Here is a 10,347-nt window from a genome sequence, read left to right as displayed (position 1 = left end):
GGAGAGGTGCAGCAGTCTTGCTCTGTAACTTTATTCACGCAGGGGGGTGCCCCACAGCCCCCGTCCTGCCCACGGCTCCAGGGGCAGGTGGAGGCTGAGTGGGAGAGGCTGGGGGCTCGGGGTGGGGGTGGTCCGGACCCCTTGGGGCGGGGGGGGGGGGTCACTGGCAGGTGTTGTAGATCTGGACCTGCTGGTTGATGGTGGCCAGCACCTCCCTCATCCTGGCCTCCAGCCCGCCCAGCTGGGCTGCTTTGGCATCCAGCACCCGCTCATTCCGCTCATACGCCTCCTCCAGCGCTGCGGGGACAGGGAGAACATGGGTCAGCCTGGACACCTGCCACCCCGACCCCCTGGACCCCCTGCCCTGGCCTCACCTCGCAGCCGCTGCAGCTTGCCCTGGGCATCCTGCAGCAGCCCGGCAGCCTCATCCCGCAGCTGCTGTGCCCGGCTGCCTGCCTGCTGTGCACCCTGTGCCCGGTGCTGCACCAGCTCCTGTGCTGTCCGGTACCGGTCCCGCAACGGCCCCTCCAGCACCTGCTGGGCAGCGGGCCCAGTCAGGGGGACCCCTGGGAGACCCCCATGGTCCCCCAGAACCCCTGCTCACCCACCTGCTTAGCCTCTCCGGCTCGGTCCCGCGCGATGCCAGCCACCTCCTGGGCACGTGTGGCTGCTAGGCTGTTGTTGGCACGTTTCACCTTCAGGGCATCCGTCTGCCCATCCAGGATCCCGATCTGTCCCATGGCACCTGCCAGCCGCTGCTCTGCGCTCGCCGTCTGCACCTGCATCTGGGGAGAAGCAGTATGGGGGGGGGGGGCAGCCACAGTCAGGGTGCCCCCATGGTGGGGACAGGGCCCTGCCCACCCCCATGGGGCTGAGGGCATGGGGACCGAGCCCTTACCATGCCAAGAGCTCTCTCACTGTGCTGGATGTCACCAGCAGCATGGTGCAGTGCCTGCTCAGCCATACCCTGGGCTTGCCGTGCCTCCTCCAACGCCTGCCGCACCGCCTCAGCTGTGCCCCGCACACCCTCTGCCCGTGACCTGCGGCCAGGGAGGCACTGCCTCAGCACCAGCTGGAGCCAGGGGTCCCCGGGAGGGCTGTGCTACCACATCCCCAGGCTCACCTGGCCCGCTGGGCATCCTGCAGCAGCTGCCCAGCCTGGCGCACGTCACCAGCTGTCTGCTCCAGGATGGTGTCCACACTGGCCAGGCTGCGCACCCGTGTCTTGATCTCCTCGGCCAGGTGGTGGATTTGGGACGGCGCCGCGGGGAGTGACAGCTCCAGCACCCGGCTGGCTACCACCTCGATGCTCTCGGGGTCAGCCCCCTCCTCTGCGGGTGGGAGCTGTCAGTGTGTCCCCTGCAGCACCCTGGGGCAGAGGGGACAGGCGGAACGAGGGGCAGCAGAGGGCAGAACCACGGGGAGGGAGTGTGGGGCAGGGCAAGAGGGAAAGGGGGTGACTGGGAGGCACAGGATGTTTGGGGCAGGGCAGGGACCATGCAACACAGCATGGGGCAGGAGCTGTGTGATGTGGTGCGGTGCCATGCCATGCCGGGGTGGTACAGCCCACATGCAGTGCGGGGACCATGCAGTGTGGTGCGGTGCGGTGCAGTGTCAGTGCAGTGTGCTGCAGGTGCAGAGCCACACAGGGCTGGGCAGGGGCGGCCAGCCCCCCAGCACGCCAGCACTCACGGCTCAGGAAGGCTTTGATGTGGCTGATGAGCTCCCGCAGCTCCTTGTTGGAGCTCTCCACAAGGGCCCTGGTTTCGTTCGCCTTGTCCAGAGCCGCTTGTGCCCGCAGCCGGGCCTCATCTGCCTTCCCCTTGGCCTCAGCTACCTGAGCAGGGACAGATCCTCAGCACCAACCCCAAGGGCTGGGGGGCACGGCTGTGCCACCTGCTCCCACCAGCGCCCGGTGCCACGCACCTTGTGGGAGAGCTGGGCCACGTCACCGGCAGCCCGCCGCAGCTCCTCCTGGGCATGGCGTGCCCGGTCCAGAGCACTGTCAGCTGTGGACGCGGCCCCGCCGCAGCTCAGACCCCCACAGCGCCGTCCCCCATCCTCGTCCCGACACCCAGCTCCCCCACAGGGGCTCTCGGCACAGGGTACGTCGCCCGTCGCACCACAGACCTGCAAGGCAGCACAGGCTCAGGCCGGCTCTGGGCACTGTCCCCCTGGTTCCCTCCGCATGTCCCACCTTCTCATTGAGTGGGTGCAGGCTCAGTGCCTGTGCCCTCGCTGCCAAGTCCATCAGCGCCCGCCGACTGGCTGCATTTTGGCGATTGAAGTCATCCCGGTGGCTGGCCAGGAGCTGCTCAGCACGGCGCCGGGTGGCTGCTGAGATGCTAACAGGGCTGGGCACAGCACGGCTGGAGGCGTCTGCCCAGCGCTCGGCCTCCCGCGACTCCCAGTGGGACTGGCGGATGCTGTCGTAGGCGCCTGGGGGTGGCAGGGGCCCTGTCAAATCCCCGGCCATGGTCCCACCACCCCGGCCCGACTCGGTGGCATGGCTCACCGAGGAAATTGGAGGTTTTGAGGGCATGCAGCCGCTGCTCCAGGTCCTGCAGGCTGTGGTTGAGGGCACGAGCACCCCGATCCACCGCGCTCAGCATGTGACTGGCATTGAAGTTGGCATCCTGGGTAGCTGTCAGCTCCCCCTCCAGCCGCGTCAACCTCTCCGTCGCCTCTTCGATCTGCCGCCTGCAAGGCAAGGGGGTGACAACCCACCCCCGGGGACACCCCGGGAGCCATGCCCTGCATCGGGTGCTCACCGCAGCCCCTCCGTGGCATGTGTCAGGTGGGCGGCGGCGGCAGCGGTGGCATTGCGGGTGGCCACCACATCACGTACAGTGGCCAGGCTCTCCTCCAGCCGTCGGAAGGTGCCCCCGAAGGCATTGGCAGCCCCAGTGTGCTGCAGGAGGCTGGCCCGCTGTGCCAGTGCCCGGGTGCGGGCAGCCAGGTCCTGCACCACCCGGTCCCAGTCCCCAAAGCAAGGGTGACAGGGCTGGCAGGCAGGAAAGGCACCGGCAAAGCCCCGGGCACACTGGTCACAGCGGACTCCAGAGATGCCAGGTCGGCATTCACAGTGGCCACTGCCACGGTGGCACTGGGCAGTGATGATGCCATGGGGATCGCAGTCACAGGCTGTGGGAAAAGCAGTGTCAAAGCACCGTGGGGCCTGCCATGGTCCCCCCCACCAGCAGTGGCTCTCACCTCGGCACTGGTGCTGTGGGTCACCCCAGTGGTGCTCCTGGCAGTTGGCGCAGGTCCGGCCCCCAAAGCCCGGCCGGCACGAGCACTGCCCTGTGAACTGAAAGCCACAGCACGGGTGAGGCCGGCGCTGCTGCAGCATGCCCCCAGCCCCATCCCACCCACCATCCCCTGTCCCTGTTCCATCTCACCTGGTTGCAGGCAGGTGTCAGGGCGTGCTGGGGGTGACAGGCGCAGGGCTGGCAGCCCTGCCCACTGCCCAGGTTCCAGAAGTTGGGGCTGCAGCGATCACAGCTCTGGCCCTCCACATGGGGCAGGCAATAGCACTGCCCACTGCGCCTATCACACTGGCACTGCTGGGGCCCACAGGTGCTGGCATCAGTGCCCAATGCGTTGCAGGAGCAACCTGGAACCAGATGGGCACTGAGCAGGGACAGGGACAGGGAGATTGAGAGGGGATGGGGACAGGATGAGGAAAGGGACAGGATGGGGATGAGACTGGAATGGAGAGGGGATGGGGGTGCAGATGGTACGGAGACACAGGCAGGGATAGGGTGTGGATGGCAGTGGTTAAGGGTGGAGGCAGGAGGGAGACAGATTGGACAGGGGTGGGGATCATTTGGACGTGGGAAGGGAAGAGCTGATGGCGATAGGATGGAGATGGGACAGGGTCAAGATACAGATGGGATAAGGATGGGATGGGGACAGAGTCAGAGTGGCAGTGGGGACTGCGATGGCGGATGGCAATGGGGACAGTAATGGGCATGAGATGAGGATGTAGATGGGATGGGACAAGCTGGGCATGGAGACAAGGATGGGGCTGCAGTACCAGGTCTGGGCAGAGGAGACAGCCCAGAGGACCCCACAGCACTGGGCACGAGCAAGGGCAGCCATGGGCAGCTTGGTCCCCAGGGCCATGCTGGGCTCTGGAGCCTAGTCTGTCTTGGCCTGGCCACGGGTACTCACGCCTGCAGCTGTGCCGTGTAGCATCCCCATAGTAGCCAGGCTGGCACTCGGCGCAGTGAGGCCCCGCTGTATTGTAGAGGCAGCGCAGGCAGCGTCCTGTGTGCCGGTCGCATGCTTCCGGGTCCGTCATGTCGATGTTATCGTGGCACTGGCAGGGCAGGCAGCGCCCACCAGGCTGCAGTGGGTCCCCGTAGTACCCAGGGGCACACTCGTCACAGCGGGGACCTGCAGGCACAGAGTGCTGGGCAGTGCCCGGGGATGGGGAACCCCTGAGGGCACTGACCGTGCTGAGGTGGGCACCCACCTGTGTAGCCAGGGCTGCAGTGGCAGACAACCTGCCGGGAGCGGCTGTCCTGGTAGCAGGAGGTGGCGAACTGGCGGGGGCTGCCAGGCCCCTCAGGGCAGGGGCAGGGCCGGCAGTGCTGCCCAGAGCCCAGCGCTGGGTTCCCAAAGTGCCCGGCTGCGCACCTGCGGGAGGCAGTCAGCTGGGGCCAGGGCGGCTGGCAGCACCCTGCCTTCTCCAGGCACGGACATTTACCTCTGGCACCTCTCGCCGTCTGTGTGGTCGCGGCAGCGCAGGCAGCTGCCTGTCCAGGGGTCGCAGTCCTCGGCGTGCCCGTTGCACTGGCAGGGCCGGCAGGTGGGGAAGCCCCAGTGGCCGGGCTGGCAGCGGTCGCAGCGTGGGCCATGGGCACCTTCACGGCAGGAGCACTGCCCCGTGGTGCTGTCGCAGACAGTGCTCACTGACCCCTCGCTGCTGCACTGGCACGCTGGAAGGCATGGCACCCACACTGTCTGCCCCCAGGCCGCAGAGAGCATCCCTCCCTGGTGTCCCCAGCCCTGGGGTGCCTGGGCTCCTCTCCGGGCTGGGCCGGCACAGCCTCGCAGCACTCACCTCGGCACCCACCGGGCCCGAAGCCAAAGGTTCCTGGGAAGCAGCGGTGGCAGCGCCGTCCCATGACATTGGGTTTGCATTGGCACTGCCCGCCCTGTGGCTGGCACTCGGCGCTGAGTGAGCCCTGGGGGTCGCAGAGGCAGGCTGCGGGCAGAGAGCAGGGTGAGCACCAGCTGCCATGGGGTGCAGGACAGGGTGTGGGGCCATACTCACGCAGTGCCCCATCATGCAGGATGGCTGAGAGGCTGTGCAGGAGGCTGGAGCAGGGCTCGGCCACAGGCGAGGGCCCTGCGGTGTAGAAGGGCTGGGCGCAGCGGTACCGCTTGAAGGTCTCCTGGCGCTCCATGGAGCTGGGGTCACCCGCGATGAACATCTCCAGTGAGGAGTAACGGGGCATGAGCACCAGCTGGGGGAAAAAAAGCCAGTGGGATGTCATGCCCGTCTCTCCCTGTGTCCCCTGTGCCTGCATCCTGCTCCACCAAAGGGTTGCAATCCCCCATGGCGCTGCCCCACCACCTCTCACCGAATCAATGAGCACACTGGTGGTGGGATCCTGCTGAGCATTGGCACAGCCCAGCTCCAGGCGGAGGGTGTAGGAGACACCCCGCTCCAGGCAGACAGGCTGGGGAAGTACCACATACCTGGGCAGGAGCAAAGCAGAGCATGGGCAGGTGGGTGCCTCCCATGAGCCCCAGCACAGCCCAGTCCTGGCAAGGCACTCACCTGGCACCAGAGGGGAGGCTGGTGGACAGCTGGTCATCAGCTGGGATGGTGTTTCCACAAGGGCTGCTAGCGGAGACAGGGCTGGGGCGCAGCACCCTCAGCCTTACCTCCTGCCAGGGCTCTGGGTGCTACCAGCAGAGAACAGGCTGTACCAAAAATGCTCTGTCCTGCACTCCCCGCTACCATCCCCCAGTTTGGCGATACATCCCACTGCCAGCTTCACCATCTAATGCTCACCTGGGGCTCATACCGGATGATCACATCATACTCAGTGGAGAAAGGCACGTTGTTCACATGAAACTCCACCCAGCCGCCTTCCAGCATGCGGGCAAAGCCTGTCCCCGTCCATGAAGCTGGATGGTCCGTGGGGGGCTCACGCTCCACCACCGAGCCCTGGTGTGAGATGGGACCACAAAAATTGCCTTAGCCGGCAGCAGGGCAGAGTGGTGCGTGCTGGGTTAGGGGCCATGCAAAGAGTCGCCCACTGCCCTGCTCTGCTTGATGTCCCCCCCAGGGACACCTTTGTCCCTTACCTGATGCAGCTGAGCATCCTCAGACTCGTAAGTGTAATGGTCCAGGTTGATGTGGTAGAAACCAGGCTCCACCTGGTTGCACTGTCGTCCCACCACATGGCTGTGGCACCGGCACTGTCCCGTCTCCACGGCGCACCTGGTACCCCAGCGACACCATCACCCCTGATGCCAGCAGGGATGCCCCTTGGCCCCTGCATCCCCATGAAGACTCACAGGTTGTCGCGGGCACCTCCCACATCACAGTTGCAGGGTCGGCAGCCTGGGATGTCATGGCTCAGCCCCCAGTGCTCAGGCTGCAGAGGGCAAGGGTGTCAGGGAGCACCTGGCTGTGGTGCCATTGTCCCAAACACTGTGCTTGGCCCCTGAGCACCATGCATGGCCCTGAGCACTGTGCACAGCCCCCAGCACAGCCCCACTCACCAGGCACTGGTTGCAGTTGCGCCCGGTCACCAGCCGCTTGCAGAAGCACTCGCCACTGACAGGGTCACACTGGCTGCCTTCGGCCACTGTACCACGGGGGTCACACTGGCACCCTGCATGGAGAGCCAGTGGCGTCTGGCAGGGTCAAGCCACATACCCAACCCCGGCTGGTGCCGCCCCGGTACCTACGCTGGCAGCCCTGCGGGTTGGCAGCACTGAGGCCGAAGAAGCCGGGTTTGCAGCGGTCGCAGCGGGGACCAGCCACGTGCTCCTTGCAGCGGCACTGCCCCGCAATCAGCCCGCGGGCCGGGTCGTCAGCGCCGTCGCACAGCCCACCCTCTAGAGAGCCCTCAGGGTCGCAGTCACAGGCTGGGGGCACAGGCAGGATCAGCACCCTGACCCCACAGCCCACCCCACACAGCCTGTCCGGTGCCGCGCACCCCCTGACACCGACCTCGGCACACTGCAGGGTCCCGCAGGTCCTTGCTGGGGTCCTTGTAGTAGAAAGGCTTGCAGAGGTGGCAGCGGCGGCCCATGGTGTTGTGCTGGCAGCCATCGCACACGGCCCCACTGGTGTTCCCGGTGGCCAGGAAGACGGCCATGTCGAAGTGGCACCGCCGCGAGTGCTCGTTGCAGTCGCAGCCTGTGGGAACAGCACCGTAGCACAGCATGCTGCACCCCAATCCCCCGCCCGCCAGGCAGCACCCCCAGTGCCAAACCTCCCCAGCCCTGACTCCCCCTACCCCGGTATGCAGCCCCCAATCCCAAACCTCTCCAAACTTCCAGCCTGCAACATCCCCACAGCAGGTCTGCAGGATGCCAGTCCCCACCCAACCTCACCCCAGCATGCAGTACCCCAAAACCCCTGGCATGGCACAGCCTGCCAGCCCCAGCACCGGGGTCTCCGAGCCAGGAGCCAGTGCCGGCACAGCTACTCACGGCGGCAGGCGTTGGTGCTGGAGCCCTTGGCCGGGCGCCAGGGCAGGTCCTGGTAGAAGTCCTCGCATCGCTCGCAGTTCAGCCCCTGCGTGTGGTGCTTGCAGACGCAGCGCCCGTGCACCTGCCAGGATGCCATGGTGAGGGGCTGCAGAACCAAGCAACACAGCTACCTGACTCCAGAAGGGCACGCAGGGCCTGCTTGCCCTACCATGCCATCGGCGGTGGCGGGGGCCCCGCTGAGTGGGGCGCACTCAGATGCGTGCCCGTAGCAGAAGCAATTTCCACGCAGCACCAGCTCATAGAGCGCGTAGTAGTACTTCTCCCGGATCTCCCGCCGGGTGTCCAGCAGGTTGTCCCCCAGCGTGTGCAGCTTGGTGAGGTTCACTCGCAGGTTGGTGACGCGCAGGAGATCTGGGGTGGAGAGAGACCGGCATTGGCACGGGGTGTCCGGGCTTGTCCACGCACGGCTCGGCTCTGCTGGGCATGACTGGGGTGGGCTGTGCGTGGCCACAGGCGGCTGTGGGTGGCACGGGGTGTCCACGCAGAGCTGCACACCATCGGGCTGGGCTGTGTGTGGCTTTCTATGGCACAGCTTGTTGGCACAGAGCTGTGTGTGGTTTGGCTCACATGCACCTGGTTGCACAGGGCCAGGCTGGGCTGTACATAGCTGCGGCGCTTCAGCTCCTGTGCATGTGGTTGTGCACGGTCAGGCTGTGCACTGGGCCAGGGCTCTCCAGGTCCCCCAGCAGATGAGGGCTGGGACCCCACCAGAGCAGAACAAGCGTCCTGGGCAAAAGCACCTTTCTGGGTGGTGGGGCACTCACTGCTGGGGGCTCTGCATAATGGGCACAGGCCGGGGGGCCCCAGCACAACTGGATGGCTCCCCGGGGACTGCAGCTTCCCAGCAGCCCAGCCCTGCAGATTCCTCCCCTCCTGCTCCCGGCCTAAATTTAGCCCTGGGTGATTAACCCACTGTGTCCTGCGTCTGGCCTGGCTCCTCTGCCCATCACCAGTGACCCCAGCCTGCACCACAGCTACTGCTCAGCACTGGGCTTGGCTCCAGCACAGCCATTCCCCTCCTCTCAACCTGAAGCCGCTCGCATAGGGCAGGGTGCAGGGGGGCCCCAAGCCCCCCCAGGCTGCTTCTGGCCCTGACCCTGCTGTGGGGCTCAGAGCTGGGAGAGAGCAGCCAAAATAGCTGCGCTCAAAATAGAGCAGCCAGGCAGGAGCCCAGGGCAGGCAACTCACTCTGGATGGCAGGGCTGTAGGGGTCTCGGATGGGGATGGCGGGGTCCAGCACCCGGTAGATCACCTGTGGGGACAGTAGGGCAGTGAGGGGAGAGCAGCGGGGAGTCCCCCGACCCTCCTGGGGCACTGCCAGGGCCTCACCTCCCCCTCAGTGGAGGGCTCAATGTCAGAGTAGCGGGACTCGCAGACAACGTCGTCAATACGGCGTGGGGGTCCGCGGGGGACGTGGGGGAAGGCAGCAGCACAGTCGTAGGCAAAGTAGCGATAGACCTTCCAGCTGCGTCCGAAGTCAGCCGAGCGCTCCACCAGCATGGCCGCAGGGCGGAAGGTCTGCGGGACACCCAGCTGGGACGGGGGCCAGCCCCACAGCCCCCGCAGGTCCATCCCATCCCATCCCATCCTGTCCTGTCCTGGGTACCCACATGCTGGGACCCACCTTGAAGGTCATGATGAGGTGGGTGAAGTGGAACTCGGCCTCCAGGTCCAGCTGGATGCTGACGTGCTCCACGCCTGGGGACAGCACATGTGACTTTGGGGATCATCCACCTGTGGGTCCCTGGGGCTCGTCCCCCCAACCCGGCCACAGGCCAGGGGTGCGGCTGCGGCCGCTGGCTGAGTCACACTTCCTCAGCGTGGGAGGAAGGGAAGAAGAGCCCCCCGGGACGCCCTGCCGCCCCCGCCTGCCGCTCACCATTCTCCGACTGCCACCAGGCTTTCTTGGGGCGGGGGGCGAAAGTGGTGACCACATTCTCGATGCGGTGGCTGTTTGTGTTGGCACGGGCGTCGTAGGGCCGCCTCGAGTCGCAGACGAAGCACTTCTTCTCCTCCTGCGAGCAGGAGGCTCAGTGGTGCGTGTCCCCATCCCCATCCTGTCCCACTCAGCCCCACCCGGTGCCCTCGGTCCCCGTCCCGCTCACCTGGAGGTGGCTGACGATGCAGTAGGGCTGGGGCCGGCGCAGCCCGCAGGTGGAGGTGGCGCTCAGGCGGGGGGCTCGCCCCACCAGCAGGTCCCCGGTGGCCGGGTAGCAGCTGCCGCGGGCGCAGCCCTGGGGGGGGTCGGGGGCCGGGGCTCCCCCAAGCCCTGCGGGACAGCGGACGGCTGAGGGCGCGGGGGGGGGGCACACCCGGGACCCCCCCCGCCGCCGCCCGGGGCCCCTTCCGCGGCCACCCGGAAACAGGGCGGCGGGGCCGGGCCGGACCCGGGCCCCGCTGCGGGGGACGCACACTCACCGGCCAGGAGCGGCAGCAGCAGGAGGGCGCCGGGGCTCCGCATGGCGGGGGCGCGCAGAGGGGGCGCAAAGGGAGCGCTCGGCAGGTGCCCGGCGGTCCCGTCCCGTCCAGTCCCGCCCCGCCGGGTCCCGTCCCCGTCCCGGTCCCTCCCGCCCCCCTCCGCGCTGGGCGGCGGGCGCAGCG

The 10,347-nt window shown here is 67.1% G+C and overlaps 1 protein-coding gene across 1 annotated transcript; it reads right to left on the bottom strand.

Annotated features, from left to right (window-relative positions):
* Window positions 1-15: 15 nt before the first annotated feature.
* Window positions 16-10,345, bottom strand: LOC308063088 (laminin subunit beta-2-like). Its single transcript, XM_080385582.1, has 33 exons — window positions 10,165-10,345; window positions 9,852-10,015; window positions 9,626-9,761; window positions 9,371-9,444; window positions 9,076-9,264; window positions 8,935-8,998; window positions 7,895-8,097; window positions 7,687-7,807; window positions 7,202-7,390; window positions 6,937-7,116; window positions 6,748-6,860; window positions 6,541-6,620; window positions 6,328-6,463; window positions 6,032-6,187; window positions 5,795-5,922; window positions 5,595-5,712; window positions 5,285-5,477; window positions 5,072-5,215; window positions 4,715-4,946; window positions 4,481-4,644; window positions 4,177-4,401; window positions 3,402-3,616; window positions 3,214-3,310; window positions 2,772-3,144; window positions 2,516-2,700; window positions 2,198-2,439; window positions 1,927-2,130; window positions 1,693-1,837; window positions 1,124-1,331; window positions 899-1,040; window positions 609-785; window positions 375-534; window positions 16-297 (listed from the first exon to the last, which is right to left on the bottom strand). The coding sequence occupies exons 1-33, from the start codon at window positions 10,205-10,207 to the stop codon at window positions 161-163; spliced, it is 5,337 nt and encodes a 1,778-aa protein (XP_080241708.1). The 5' UTR covers window positions 10,208-10,345; the 3' UTR covers window positions 16-160.
* Window positions 10,346-10,347: the final 2 nt, after the last annotated feature.

The sequence above is a fragment of the Falco punctatus genome (assembly GCF_963210335.1).
Source record: "Falco punctatus genome assembly, chromosome: 4".
Classification (NCBI taxonomy): Eukaryota; Metazoa; Chordata; class Aves; order Falconiformes; family Falconidae; genus Falco; species Falco punctatus.
Note: the sequence above shows the minus strand (reverse complement) of the source record. Positions and strands in the feature narration are given on the sequence as shown.

Excerpts from the sequence above, each read along its gene's own strand:
- LOC308063088 (XM_080385582.1), bottom strand. The coding sequence starts at position 10,207 with ATGCGGAGCCCCGGCGCCCTCCTGCTGCTGCCGCTCCTGGCCG. Across the intron at positions 3,145-3,213 it reads CCCACAGCACCAGTGCCGAG|CCTGTGACTGCGATCCCCAT; the intron begins GTGAGAGCCACT and ends CTTTTCCCACAG. Across the intron at positions 298-374 it reads CAAGCTGCAGCGGCTGCGAG|CGCTGGAGGAGGCGTATGAG; the intron begins GTGAGGCCAGGG and ends CTGTCCCCGCAG.